The 14,597-nt window shown below is 51.4% G+C and overlaps 2 protein-coding genes across 3 annotated transcripts in view; one reads left to right on the forward strand and one right to left on the reverse strand.

The window, feature by feature from the left end:
- The first annotated feature begins 3,366 nt into the window (after nt 1-3,366).
- Mpg (N-methylpurine DNA glycosylase) lies at nt 3,367-9,490 on the forward strand. The gene is made up of 4 exons (XM_051181020.1): nt 3,367-3,552; nt 4,627-4,824; nt 6,737-6,941; nt 9,049-9,490. The coding sequence occupies exons 1-4, from the start codon at nt 3,367-3,369 to the stop codon at nt 9,435-9,437; spliced, it is 978 nt and encodes a 325-aa protein (XP_051036977.1). The 3' UTR covers nt 9,438-9,490.
- Nucleotides 9,491-9,971: 481 nt separating this feature from the next.
- Nucleotides 9,972-14,597, reverse strand: part of Nprl3 (NPR3 like, GATOR1 complex subunit) — a 37,901-nt gene continuing 33,275 nt past the window's right edge. For both annotated transcript variants that reach the window (XM_051181018.1, XM_051181017.1), the window contains 4 exons: nt 13,973-14,102; nt 12,025-12,214; nt 11,193-11,385; nt 9,972-10,387 (listed from right to left, as the gene is read on the reverse strand). In XM_051181018.1, coding sequence (XP_051036975.1) covers nt 10,222-10,387; nt 11,193-11,385; nt 12,025-12,214; nt 13,973-14,102 — 679 coding nt within the window. In that variant the 3' untranslated portion in view covers nt 9,972-10,221. The remainder of the gene's footprint in view (nt 10,388-11,192; nt 11,386-12,024; nt 12,215-13,972; nt 14,103-14,597) is intronic.

The raw sequence follows: 14,597 nt of genomic DNA on the forward strand, positions 1-14,597 counted from the left end.
TGTCTCTGTGCACGTGGTTGCAGGTGGCTACAGATGCCAGAAGGGACATCAGATCCCCCTGGAACTGTAGTTATAGACAATTGTGAGCTGTCCATTGTGGGTGCTAGGAATTGAACTCCAGTCCTCCATAAGAGCAAACACCCTTAAGTGCTCCAGCCCTGAAGTCACCTTCAATGCAGTCATTCCACAGAGAAAGCTGCCTGTACTCAGTGACAGAAAAACAAACAGCTTTGCAGGATTTGTTGCTCCCGAGGCCATGCTGCTCCCATGCTCCAGGGGAGCCTTACAGTGGCCATCTTACAATCCATGCCATCTGTCTCCATCCACATGCACAGGTGCTGTTCCCAAGAGCATGATCCCCGTACATAAATACCCATCTCAGCACATAGGGGATCTCAGGATTCCGCAGACACAGCCCACCCTGGTCTCCTGGGAGGGCATGAGGACAGTGGGAGTAAAGGCGGCATGTGTCCAGTCTCTCCAGCCCCAGTACCTCCTGCCTGCCCTAATGATCTATGCTTAGGGTGGAAGAGTCTAGTACTCAAAATCCCACTCCTGGTTTCTCTCATAATTCCATGGGCTAGGCAGAACAGGAAGTCTGCTGCAATTCCTTAATACTCTGGGAGCTGGTGAGCACGTGTCAGGTGACAGGCATCTACACTACCTGGGTTGTACAGTACTCTACCCAGCACCTGTGTGGATAGGATCCCTGAGCAGTAAGAGGACTCTCAACAGCTGCTCCTTGAACCTTCAGCTTAGCTTCCAGGCCCTACACAGAGAGAAGATGTAGGGATGGACTCAGAACCCTGACTATTTGGGTAGATGGCAAGGCCAGGCTAGCCAAAGGCCTCAAGTCCCCAGTTACTTCTGAGGCGACTCCCTACCTATGGTCCTGGATGTGGCAAGGGGAAATCTTATGTATAAGCTCCTGAGTTAACAGCCTAGCAACCTTGACAACATACTTCCCCTTGGTGTGCCTACTAGCTGCCCTCTCTGCTCAAGGAACCCCTCAAGGCTCTGCCCCACCCCCACCCCAATTATAGAGAGTTACTGGGGCCTGTTGGGATGTCAGCTGCCACTCTGCTGAGAAGCTGCTGGAAGGGTGCGAGTTTCCAAAACGAGGAGCCAACTGGCTCCAACCCAGCTCCTGCTTTATCCATGTTAGAACAGAGACTGAGCCAGTGTGTTAGGCCCCTGAGACAGCAAAACTGAAGCCTGGCATCTGTAGCCTATAGAGCTAGCAAGAACTGGCAGCCCATACCACCCCTGTTAGAAGCAGCTCTGACCTTCCCACCATCTGTGGGGGATCAGAACAGCTCACATCAGTGCCACCCCCAGCCTTGACCCCTTCCAAAGAATCTCCCAAAGGCATCTTTGCCACCAACCAGCAGTAAAATACACTGGGAACAGAAGAGGGCCCAGGCGCCTTCCTCTTGGACATTCCCTTACTCCTGGCCAGCCTGCTGGCAAAACACAGCAGGGAAACCCAACCCCACACTTCTAGCCTGTAGTGGGAGCTTCACACCACAACCAGGAAGTGAGGAGGAGGGGACAGACATTGTGCAATGCAATCCCGCAGTCAGGCCAGAACATCTGGAGAATAGGATGCTGGCAACCACCCCATCTCCTCCTGGGGCAGAAGCCAGGCTACTCACCAAACAGAGGAGCTTCTCATTCACCCTGAGATGGGGACAAGATAGCTCTCTAGGAGTCTTCAAAATGCCCCCTTCCTGCCCTTATCAGGAGACAATAACCCAACTAGGGTCTCAGTTTCCCTCCTAGATTGGGAAGGGGCATTACTCCCACAGGAAGGGAGAGTCATTGTTTGGACTGAATGTAGGGGATAAGGAGGAAGGGGGTGGGAGCCACATCCAGGCCAATCTCATTAGTTCAAATTTACAACATGTTGCCCCTACCCCACCCCCGGAAACAGCACAGAGTGCCACAAACAGCTGGATGACTTCCAAGGGGCAGCAGGCAGGCAGAGAGGCTGCCCCTCCCTCCCCAGGAAGTCCTGGTTGAGGCCCATGAGAGGGGATGGCTAAGCCCCAGCCTTAGCAGGCCAGTGGAGACCAGTTGGAGACCAGAATCCTGATGCTTAGCCTAGCCTTGAGCTAAGTGCCTTCTTCATCTAAGGGTCACAAACATGTGACCTGTCCTTCTGTCCTATCCCACACCCAGTTGCTCTTCCATGCCAGGGTCAAAGAATTCAAACACAGCTCTGACAAACCCTCAAGGGTTTTTGACAAGGCAGGGGCAGAGTGTGAATGGGGAAGGTAGCATTGTTTCTGCCAAAAACCCTTCAGACCCAGCTCATCCCTAGAATGGTACAGAGCCCATGCAGTAAGCCAGATCATGGAGCACCTTTCTCTGTCCCAAGACCTTCCTTCCCTGGACTGTTTTTTTCTCTGAGCCAGTCATTTCCCACTTGAGGCTCACCTCTCCTTCACCGGTGAACAATCTCATTTGAGAGGCTACAAGGGTGGGTAGCAGGCCTAGGTCCCAGAGATGTAGTCATTAAAGGTGCGATAGAGGTGCGGGGCAACTATTACCAGTTAGATGGGTATTCCCAGCAATTCCAGGCCTGGGTGTTTGTGTGTGTGTGTATAATCTACTGTGTGTGTGTGTGTGTGTGTAATCTACTGTGTGTGTGTGTGTAATCTGTGTGTGCATGTAATCTACTGTGTGTGTAATCTGTGTGTTTAATCTGTGTGTGTATAATCTGTGTGTATGTAATCTACTGTGTGTGTATGTAATCTACTGTGTGTGTATGTAATCTTACTGTGTGTAATCTACTGTGTGTGTGTGTAATCTGTGTGTGTGTGTGTGTGTGTGTGTGTGTGTGTGTGTGTGTGTGTGTGTGTGTAATCTACTGCCAAGGCAGGATTCCCTTTCCTTCCTCTTATCAGCTGTGATGTGTGATGACCCAGGGCAGGCGCCTCCAGATGGGGCAGGCATCCATTTCAGTTCAGTTCCACCCCACCCCACCCACCACCCAATAAGATTGGAGAAGGAGAGTGTCAAGATCAGAGTTCGGTCTGAGGTACCAAGGCCTTATATTTGTGACCCAGTCCGTCCCAAAGCAAGGCCTTCCGGCCTGGGACCCTCAAAAATTCAGTCCAGGTTCAGAGAGGTGGGGCTTGACGGCAGTAGGGCCACTAAGATAGACTGGGATTGGGAAACGTGGGTTAAGGCCAAAGTAGTGAAGGTAAAGAAGGTTCCTACAGCAGCCTCGCCTCTCAATGTAGGCTCCTCGCTCCGCCTCTTCGCCCCACCCCCGAGCTGCGTGCCTTCTGCGCAGTCGCAGGCTCCTGTCCCCGCCTTGCCCGCGCTTCCGGCGGCCCGGCGCATCCTGTCGATGGCTAGATGGGCGCCCGTGGCCGGGCGGGTGTGTGTGCGCGCCTCGGCAGAGGAGGTCTAAAACCGGTGTCTGTGAGCCTGCCTCCCGACACCAGCCAGCCTCTATTTCCTGGACGAGCCCGCCGCCCGGGGAGTGCCAGAGCAGGATCCCGAGTGACCGGATGTCGTGAGGCCGGCCAGATGCTCGCGCCGGTGAGACGGGGCGATGCGTCGCGGAGTCTGAGCCCACGGCGAGCTGGCACAGTGGGTCGGACTGCAGAGACAGTCACGTCAGCATCCATTCCTGGCAGCCTGGCATCCTCGGTCCAACCTGGACGTCAGCACAACAGATAAAAATAATGGGTCTCTACCCGGGCGTGGTGGCGCACGCCTATATTTCCAGTACTTGGGAAGTGGATGGAAGCAGGAGGATCGGGAGTTTAAGGCCAGCGTGGTCTACATGACACCTTGCCTTAAAGAAAGTAATGGCTTATTAACCAGCCACGGAGTCGTGGTCATAGCTGAAGCCCAGCTTGGGCTGAGAACAGGTCTTGGTCCTGGCCCCAGGCTCACTTGATCAGTTGTCCCCTTCATCCCCCTTCTGTTTTACCACGATAGGTGAAGGTTGTAGTCAGATTTCCCTACTTTGTTAACCCAGCTTTTGGTAGAATAAGGCCTGCTGTGTCTTGCTGACCCATAGACTTTTTGTCCCAATTCCTAGTTATTCTCATACCCAAGCAGTCAGGTCAGTTGGGGGCTAGCAGGGTTATATGTTGAGCACTTATAATGGGACCAGGCAGAGGTCATCCCCATGTGCACCTACTTATGTGTCAGGTCTTCTGGTCAACACTGAGGGGGCCTTACTTTTGAGCAATGATAGGACAAACTCTCTGCTAGGCCCTGCCCAGGTTTGGGTTGTCTTAATTCCTGGCCAGGATTAGGAGCAAAGAGCTGGGTTTCAGAAACAAAGTTTCCTTGGAGATAGTGTCATGTACAGGAAACAGAAACTGGGTCTTTTGTATCAGACTCAGACACCCACCTTCTCCTTTTGCCCCTGACCCAAGTTTCTCCTATGTGCAGCAGGTGTGGGCAGAGAATGCCCACCCACACTGATACCACTAACAACCTGTCATTACCCACACCATGTTCCAAGGCTCCCTGAGGCTGTATTAGCTGTAGCCTTCTGTTTATGTCTCTGGAATGATCCACACAATGGGCACCCACTTTTCAGATAAAGAAACTCAGGCAGGCAGGCAAACGCGTGCTTTTGTTTTATTCCTATTACAGCTTTCCCGAAAGATCAGGCAAAAAAAACAGCGACTAGAAGAATCACAGCAGCAGCAGATCTCTAAAGAGAAGCCACCCTCATCCCTGGGCCTCCAACAGAGCATCTACTTCTCCAGTCCAGAGGACCACCCTGCTCGGCTGGGACCAGAGTTTTTTGACCAGCCAGCGGTCACCCTGGCCCGTGCATTTCTGGGACAGGTAATGTAAATGCAGGTGCAGGTTCCAGGAGCACTAGTCCTGTCACTCACTACTTGTTCACATCTCTGATTCAGCTTTCCTTGTGCTCACATAGGTAGCCATCTTGTCCACATTGGTCGTGGATAGTTAGGCTACTGTCTAGGATCACTGCAAAGAATAAGAATATTGATAGGGATGTTCCTTGTGGTGGTAGCAGGGCCATTATAATATATGATAATGGTATTATGTATTGGCCCCAGCATCTCTGAGGGGCCACTTTTGTGTACCCTGTTCCCTGATGGTTGGGACCAAGGATACCTTTAGGCTACCGGTGTCTGGATCACTTGAAAGAGCTGGTCTCCTCACTGCATGGTTCAGTGTAGGTCCAGGATCTGGGCTGTGCTAGGCATGCTAGGAGTGGGAAGTGGGGACTACCCCAGGCCCAACCTGGTGTGGCTTATAGTACAGCCTGTTACCTTCCAAAGTGCACGTGATGGAGCACCCACTATTCCTAGGTGCCAGAGCTGGTTTTAGGAGGTTCCCCGCTCTACCTTTTTCTCTTAACAAGAGTCCCTTTAGGGTGGCATGGCCAAGGACAGCCAGTTTCTCTAGTGAAATAACTGGCACTTAGCAGGAACACATCCTGACTTAATGGAGAAGGGAATTACTTCTTTGTCAAGGGTCTGAGTTCCTTCTAAAAGATAGTAATCAATATCTATGATTATGACAAACAACATGGTTTCATTTGACCTCTGGTTTAGGTCAAGGGACCAAGGATGGTCCTCCACCACCACCATATACCTGCCTCTGTTCAGCATTCAGGATATGTCAACTGGCTTCCTGTAATACCTGCTTGAGCACATATTGGTAGACAAGATGATGTCTGGCAGGGAAAGGAGTATTTTAGCCTGTGCATTCCTTTAGTCAAGAAAAACCTGGGTGTGGGTCACAAGCTCAGTAAAGGTTCGCTGCAGTGAGTTGCCAGGACTTCAGACTGCTCTGCACTGAGATCATGCTGCCTTCCTAGGCCCTCCACCAGAAAAGTCCTGGGAGCTCCCTCCAGCTCAGCTGGAGTTCCCAGTGTGGCCCTTGGAGACATGTGAGCATGTGAGTATAGTTAGTGAAGGAACACTCCCTGACCTTTTTCTCCTTCCTAAACATTCATCCCCGTCTTCAGTGCTTTGGGTTCCTAAAAGGATTTCCAGGCTTCCAAGACAAGCACTGGCCCCTTCTTTTCCTCTACCCCTCCTGTTCCATCGACCCTAAGGCACCATGTGTCTACCTGGACTAAGATGAAGGTGCCTTCTGACCAAATAATCCCTCAAACATAAGGATGTGAGGTGCTATGGACATGGCTGTATGGTGAAATCCTTCCATGAGCCCTAGTTAAGACTGCTGGCCATTCTTAGGGTCATGGACCAGGCTAGGCACTGCATGAGTTGGCCCTGCTGGTCCTGTTTCTCATTAAGGTCTTAGTACTAGTGGGCAGTCTGAGAGTGTAGATCCTTTGTGGCTAGCCTAGCTTAACAAGCACACCACAGAGTCTAGATATCCCAGGAAATGTGTAGGGACTCCTTGGGGCCACTGAGTATTTAAGGCTCTCTAGGGAACTGTAGAAAGAGGATGTGGGAAAGCAGAGAACACCATTGAGAAGACTTTGAGGTCAACCTACACGGTGAATCCAAGTGAATCTCAAGATGTGATCAGAACCCTTAGTGAACAACTATAGTTGGTCAAGAAGGGCTAGTGACCTTAATGTTGGCATTCAGGCTCTGAGCAGGAGCAGAAGAGGCAGAATGGAGGAGTCAGGAGGCTGGTCTCTCTGGGCTTGGGTTCCTGGTACATCCTGAGCTTAAAAGATGAGGTCTAGGTGAGGATTGCCTGGCTGGGTTGAGCCTCATCCCTATAGTCTGAGCAGACTCACTGCCCACAGGTCCTTGTCCGGCGACTTGCTGATGGAACAGAACTCCGTGGGCGCATTGTGGAGACTGAGGCATACTTGGGGCCAGAAGATGAAGCTGCTCACTCAAGGGGTGGCCGGCAGACTCCCCGCAACCGAGGCATGTTCATGAAACCTGGGACCCTGTATGTGTACTTCATCTATGGCATGTACTTCTGCTTGAATGTCTCCAGTCAAGGTTAGTGGTGCTGGGCTTGGGAAAACAGGCAGGCTAGCAGCTGGCCAACACCCTGGAAGACTGAGGTAGACAGGCATTTGAGTAGGGAGGTGCCATTGCGGGCTAAATTGGGATTTCAGGGGCTTTGGCTGTTCTTGACATAGGAAGTCTGGCTAAAGCAGCTGAGGCTACACAGCACAGAGACTACAGGGCCAGAGCCTGCATGCAGAGTAGTCAGGTTCTATGGCTAGAGTTCAGAATGATGGTTTTTGGTTCTGGGTTAGATATGGAGTTGGCCAGGGGGTAGGGAAGTAGAAAGCAAGAAACTGGTTTGGGGTAAGCTGAGCTCATACAGGAACTTTGAAGTCCTACTATGGGATCTGGTTTGGTTACTCTCATCCAGGAGCATTTCTGCCCCCCTTAGGAGATATCAGGCAATGTTTGGTGCCATATCTGGTTATCATTACTGGCTAGCATCAGGCAGGTAAACACAGAGATGCTGCTAGAAACCCTGTAGTAACCACATAGGACCTTCTGGCCCCAGACAGCATTTGTGGAGGGATGCTGGTGCAGTGCTCCTGGGAGAAACCAAATCACCTCTGGGGTCCAACTCTGTCCTGACAAGCATGTAGTAGCCCTGTGTTCTCAGTGGTCCTACCAAAGCCACCACCGGCCCAGAGTGACCAACCAAATGTTCTTGGTTTGTTGGACAAGTACTTGCGATGCAGGGAATTGTGGCTGCCCATAGCAGAAAGCTGAGGGTGTCCAGTGCAGGGAACTTGGGAGTTGGAGGTGAGTGAACCACTAGACTGGCTCTATGCCTACCACAAAGCTGATACTGAGTGACAGTATGGATGACTAGACATCAAAAGATCACAAGAGGCTGGAGTGGTAGTTCAGTGGTTAAGAGCATTGGTTGCTCTTACAGAGGACCTGGGTTTTTTTCCCAGCCCCCATATGGCGTTCACAGCCATAACTATAACTCCAGTTCCAGGAGATCAAGTGCTCTCTTCTGGCCTCTGTCAGCACCAGGTGTACAAGTAGTGCAGACATATATACATATGTAAAGGCAAAACACCAGTACACTCTTGTAATTAAAAAGAGAAGTGAGAAAGATGACAAGCCTTCCTGGACAGAACCAACCTTGTCAGTGTGGCTGAACTAAGGAAATAAAACCAGAGATGGTTAGTGCTGCAGTCTCTAAGGGAGATTAAAAAAAAAAAAAAAAAAAAAAAAAAAAAAAACGCTGGTTCCTGAGGCATGGTCCGCTTGGTGAACAAGGCAGATGCAAGGATGACCATGTAACTGAAACGCCCCCAAGAACATGTGGGTTGGGGGCAAATTCTCACAAGGGTGCACATGGTCCTGGAGAGGGTCATCCATGTTGAGTAGAGGTTAAGGACATGGGTATCACCGGCACTCGGCCAGGTGTGAATGCTGAGGGTTTGGGAAGAGGATGAGTTTCAGGGCCAAGCAGAGCAGAGGTCAGAATGCCAAGTTAAAGCGGATGTGCTCTGTTTCCATGATTATGAGAGGGAGCCAGGATAGCGTGAGATGATAAGGTGGCCCTGAGAGCTGAGAGTAGGGAACATATGCCCTGCACTCACAGGGACTGTGTGCCCCCACTTCTCCCTGAAACGGCAGAGGAAGTCCCAGGTGGTGGGCTAGGAACAGCATGGGAGGAGGTATTCAATGGACTAGACTTTCTAGGCTTCCTTGACCTATATCATATTTGGATTAGGTCTGAGACTAGTAGAGTGGCGTTCTACCCCAGAAGTGCTGACTCTCTGGGGTTTCTTATGCCATCCTCGTAGCCACTACCAGTCAAGACTAAGGGAAGATACAGAAAGAGGAAGCCAAAGACTTCAGGCACACTAGTTGATCGTAGTTCTGGCTTTGGAGAGCATTGGTGGGAGTCTCACTGTCGGTCTTGCCTGGAGAGTCTTCCCAAGGTTCCTAGGGAAGGCTTAGCAGCCTAGTTGATGCTACAGGGAAGAGGGGGCAGAGGAGTCTGGATATCTGGATGCAGGGAATACCGGTTTACATGTGCAGGGAGACAGCAGCAGCACCCCCACAACACTGGGTATGTGCAGGTCTGAAGTTTACTTCCAGGCTCTCTGTCCCATAGGGCCTGGGGCTTGTGTCCTGTTACGAGCACTAGAGCCCCTGGAGGGCCTGGACACCATGCGGCAGCTTCGCAGCACCCTCCGAAAAAGCACTGTCAGCCGTACCCTCAAGGATTGTGAGCTCTGCAGTGGTCCCTCCAAGCTGTGCCAAGCCCTGGCCATTGATAAGAGCTTTGACCAGCGAGACCTGACCCAAGATGAGGCTGTGTGGCTAGAGCATGGGCCCCTGGAGTTCAGTAGGCCAACTGTGGTGGCAGCAGCTCGAATAGGCATTGGTTATGCGGGAGAGTGGACCCAGAAGCCACTACGTTTCTATGTCCAGGGCAGCCCATGGGTCAGTGTGGTAGACAGAGTGGCTGAACAGATGTATCAGCCTCAGCAAACAGCCTGACAGGCTTTTTTATTGTTTAAAAGTAAAATAAATATCTTGTTTGTGGGGAACTGTCCAAGTCTCAGCCAGAATTTGTGTGTATGCAGTTAATTCTTCATCTGCATCAGGAAACCTGTGTACCGGTCACACCCAAGAGGGGAATAATCATCAGTGTGGGTATATACACCTAGGAGCAGGAATGAGTCGAACAAATGTTTTGGACACTCTCCAGGGTAGCTGCATAAGGGGCAGGCTGGAGAAGGGATCAGAAAGACACAACCTGTGTGTTGTAAAGGGCTTAGACTTTTAGAGACACACCCTGGAAGGCCTTCTCCAGCTCAGCAATGTGAGGATGCTGTGAAGGCTGAACTGAAGAGTAAGCCTGGTGGGGCTGGAGAGAAAGCAACAGTTAGAAGTGCTTCCTGCTCTTCTTGAGCTCCCTTTCCCAGTGGCTCACAACCTCTGTAACTCTAGCTCCAGGGTATGCTTTTTTCTGACCTCTGAGGATACCCACACACACAAAACCATTAATAAAAATAAATATATGTGTATTTTTAAGGTAACATTGGTAGCATATGTCTGTAAGGAAGATCAGAAATTTAGAGTCATCCTTGGCTACATACAACTTTGTCTCAGAACAAAAAAAGTCCAGCAATGGTTGCCCCATAGCTGCTTCTGAGTAGACAGCTGGAACAATAACCGGTTCTGCCAGGCTGGGCTGCCTATCCTCCTAAAGTCTGTCAGGAGCTCTGGGGGCAGGGAGGAGTAGGCTAGTTCCCATTCACACTGAGCATGCTGCCTGGGCTCATGTGAGCAGTGCCTGGAACACAGCAATGACGGGGTCCTCATGGGTGGTCACCACCAGCACACTGCGGAACTTGTCAAAGAGTGTGAGCAGCTGGGAGCGCCGTGTGTTCTCATTGTACATGATCTCCTCCAGATGGTGGCGGCCACGAAAGTAGTGAAGGAGCCTGGAGGAGAGAGGATGGCATGAGCCTAGCCCAAGGCAGTGCTTCTAAGGACTCCAACAACCATTGGTGGGTGGATCTGTAAGCTGCCTACAGGCTTGTGAAGAGCTGTGGGCTGGGCCAAGCATCCTAGACCTGATGTCCACCAATCCCCCCAGTGAGTGGTGGTGGGCCTGAAGGGAGTCCACACAGCAGCACAGCTATGCAAACCTAGAGCCACCTCAGCATGCACCCTGATGAAGGCAGGAATGCTACAGGCTTCTTTCTGTTCTCCCAGGGCATTGGGTTCAGCCTGCTCCAGGGAGCTTTCTGCAGTTGAATCCAGCACAAAGAAGGCCATGGGACAGATAAGGCCTGGGCCAGCCCTTGGAAGCTACAAATGATCCTCTAGTGGTCTGCAATGTAATTCTTCAAACCCTGAATAATGACCTGACTTCTCCCATTGTTCCGTGTCTGTACAACACCTAAGTCAGGGTGGAAATGACAGATAGCAAGCTGCTATGATGACACAGGGTCCTAAGTTTCCCCAGGGCCAAGAATCTGGACATACTCCTTCCAAGCCCCAGTGGGTCAGAACTTGAGAGCAGCTGCTTCTCAAGTAGTGACAAGCAACACTCAGAAGTACTAAGTAAACTGTTCACTAGATCCAGGTGTGTGGCCAGAGCCACACCTGGACAATAGCTTCTGCCCTTCACACACCAACCCCAGGAGGAAAGCCACCATGGGCTGTGGTGGTAGGTAGCTGTGCAAGGATACCAGCACTTCCATGCACAGTTATCCATGTCCCACTCAGTCACCTGCTCCCTACCTGGCAAACATGCGGAGGTCCTCAGGGTTTTGGGCTGCAGGTACACTGAGGATAGCAGCCCGCTCATGCTCTGAGAGGCTGGCCAGCAGGTTCTCTGTCATCCTCTTGTTCAGGGGTGAGTCCCCACTGGGAAGCAGCTCTGCACTAGAGTTGTCCATACTGGGGCTGGTGAGGGTCATGTCATCACTGCTGGCTGTGGGTTGGAACAGCCAAGTGATGCCAAGTGCGCCAAGATGCAGAGCATCGAAGGCATGGACAGCATCCAGATCCTGAGGTCACTGCCACACTCCCCTCTGGTGCCCAACTGTACCATAAGCCTTCATGTAAGAATTCACTGCCACCCTACCTCAAAAGTGTGTAGTGTGCCTCTTATGTGGCTAACCTGGAACATAAGGAGCTGCCCCTATAAGAATAACTTCATGGACCTAGAACAGAAGAATGCTGCATGCCCACTATACCCTAAGACAGGCATGGTGTCTTGTCCCACCTTAGCCAACATGGACCCCAACAACAGACAGCTGTGTTCCCTGTGATGACAGTATGAGGCCCTGCTCTGAGGGCAGGTTGGATTGGGGAAGTCCACTGTGCTGCAGTGGGCAAAGGCTTCTGAAAACAACCAGCCACTCAGGGACAAAGCCTCCCTCCCCCTCAGACCCGTGGCACTGCAGGAGAGATGGGAGGAAGAGGTCTCCACAGGCAGGAACAGAGGCAGTTGAGTGTACAGGCATGTAAAGACACCTCTTATCCTAACAGTGCCCAGGCGTCCTGGATGCCATCACCAAAGTCTCCCAGCCCCCCATTACCAGACAGGTGTCCTGGATGGGGATCCTACTTGGGGAGCCGAAGCTTAGGGCATTTGGTGTGCTGAGGCTGCGGCCACCAACTCGGGCAGTGAAGGGGACATCATCCTCTCGCAGTCGGGGCTCCTCTTCACTGGGTGAGGCCATTAGGCAAACATAGGTGTGCAGTTGGATGAGGAGCCGACGCTGCAGCATCCACACCACCATCTGGATGAGCTGGGTCTGTGGGTGAGCAGACTAAGACTGTGTGGGCTGATTCCCTGACTCCAGTCTTGATCCTGTCCTAGCCTTTAGCAGCCCCAATACCTAAGCAGGAAGGCCTCCTGTTTGGAAGAAGGACCCTCAACTGCTGGGTAGTTCTGCAAGGTCTGCTCACCCCAGAGAAAGCAATGGGGCCAGAAAAATTCCCAGACCACCTTTGTACTAGCTCCCATCACATGCCTGGGCTTCTTCCCTCCTCTGAACTCATGTTCCCTACAGCCAGCTCTGTTCTTGCCTCCCTCACTCCAGCTCACTGAGACCTGCTGCCATTAGACAGTCCACTGCTGGGAAAGCAGCAACTGCTATAAGTCCTTGGCTCTACCTGAAAGTCTGCTTCAGGAACAGAGATAGTTCCAAAAGGAAATGGGAAAGGGACCTACTGCTTCAATGTAGAGCCAATGGCTCTTCCTTAATAAGGCACATTCAGGCCTTGTAAGCAGTGGCCAGGCAGTACCCAGCACCAGTGGAAAAGCACCTCTCAGGCATGGTATGTATAGACAATACCAATGCTCTCATCTTTGGGAGGCCCAGAAGAGCTGCTGCTCAGACCACTAGTGGAAGGGGGACTGGGTTACTAGGGAGGGGGATACACGTTCAACCATGGTCAAAACCAAATAAATTTTGATAGAAATTCAAACCATTGAAACATAAAATGTAAAAAATGAAACACAAACGCTTCATAAGCAATAGACAGTATGTATGTCCCTCGGATGTGGCAAACCAAACAGCTCCACCCCAGACCCCGATAGGGCCTGAAACAGCTGCTCAGACATGGCCTGGAAGATCAGCCATTATCCAGACAACTGGGAAGTTTCTGCTGGGATGGGAGCACTGCCAGACCCTCCCCCAAAAACTGCCTGGGGGAGAGGAGGGAGGGTACAGATGCAAAGTATATCTTTCATCCCCGTGGCTCAGTTCCTGGAAACCAAGGGCTCTGTGAAAGGCAGCTTTAAACTCTGGCACACTCAGCATGTAAATGAGTTGAAATCCCAGGATCTTATTCCCATTCACAATTTGAGCAGGAAAAGTATTTGACTTGAAGGACTGATTTTGCCCAGTGTATCTGGCACCTAATAAAACAAATACTTCGCTTGTGAAAATAAAGCAAGAAGCTCACCCAGCTTTTCTCAGACACCTATCCTTTCTTGGAGCTCAAAGCACTTACTAGAGTGGAGAGGGCTGGTCCAAGTCACCATTTCACCCTCTTTTGAGCCTGGGGTTGCAAAAAGTGACTGATCCCTGTAGCCTACTGCACCTTCAGAAGCACCCCACCACCCTTACCCAGGCCCACCAGGCAAGACAGTCCTAGCCTGGTATACTGTAGATCTTAGGGAAAGGACTCTAGGAGCAGAGGCCCTAGGATTCCACACAAAGATCCCATGGTTCCTAAGCCCCCAAAGGAAGGGGCACAGGAACTAAGCTGTCTTGGAAAGCAGGGCCCAGGCTTAGTGAAAACAAAGCTGTCTGCAGCCTCCGTCTGTGAGAAGCTCCTGCAGCACAAGGGGACCCTGTCAGCCCAAGAAAAGCCAGTAGTACCCTTCTGGCAAATTTAACCCAGTCCTAGACCCAAGGACCCATGGACCACAGGAAGCCTGCAGCATTCCACTGCAAGTCCCCCCAAACCACGGCAAAAATGTCAACAATGCTAAGGGCCTTTATTTAAGTCGGGCCACCAGACAGGCAGTCAGACCCAGCCACAGAGGGGCTCTAGTGACTTACCTCCTGTGCAGGGGGAGCCAGAGGGCTCCTGAACTCCGACAAAGAAACAGGCAAGGAGAACTTGGCCAGGATGGATGGCAGGTCATGGGACGGAAACTGGCGGGAGAACTGCTCAGCCAGTGGGGAGTACCTAGGGCAGATAACCGTGGTCACAGTGCAGTCTCTCAGGCTCACAGCAGCCATGTGGGTGAACAATGACAACAGAATGAAGTATGGTGACCCAGCAGGCCTTCAGATGAACCAAGTTACAGGCACTGTCCCTCAAGATTTGGCAGGAGCCATAGACCCCTCTGATCTCAGCCAGGAACAGATAGCCTTAACATGGGCAGCACCAAACCGACTGGGACCTACATTGGCAGCATCAGAAGCTGGCCTCAGGGCTTCAAATCCTCTGATGCCTGGCCACTGGGTCCTGCCAGGCTCACTCTTTCCTTCTTTTCCTTTCTTTCTTTCTTTCTTTTTTCTTTTTTTTTTTTGTTTGTTTGTTTGTTTGTTTTTGTTTTTGAAGACAAGGTTTCTCTGTATTGCTTTGGAATCTGTCCTGGAACTTGCTCTGTAGACCGGCCGGTCTCAAACTCACAGAGATACACCTGCCTCTACCTTCTGAATGCTGGGATTAAAGGCA

This window comes from Phodopus roborovskii, unplaced genomic scaffold, assembly GCF_943737965.1.
Source record: "Phodopus roborovskii unplaced genomic scaffold, PHOROB, whole genome shotgun sequence".
Taxonomy (NCBI): Eukaryota; Metazoa; Chordata; class Mammalia; order Rodentia; family Cricetidae; genus Phodopus; species Phodopus roborovskii.

What these genes read in the sequence shown, in the direction of transcription:
- Mpg (XM_051181020.1), top strand. Translation starts at nt 3,367, where the DNA reads ATGGGCGCCCGTGGCCGGGCGGGTGTGTGTGCGCGCCTCGGCAGAGGA. An exon ending in CCGGCCAGATGCTCGCGCCG is followed by an intron (nt 3,553 to 4,626) that starts GTGAGACGGGGC and finishes TTCCTATTACAG; the next exon opens with CTTTCCCGAAAGATCAGGCA. An exon ending in CCCGTGCATTTCTGGGACAG is followed by an intron (nt 4,825 to 6,736) that starts GTAATGTAAATG and finishes CACTGCCCACAG; the next exon opens with GTCCTTGTCCGGCGACTTGC.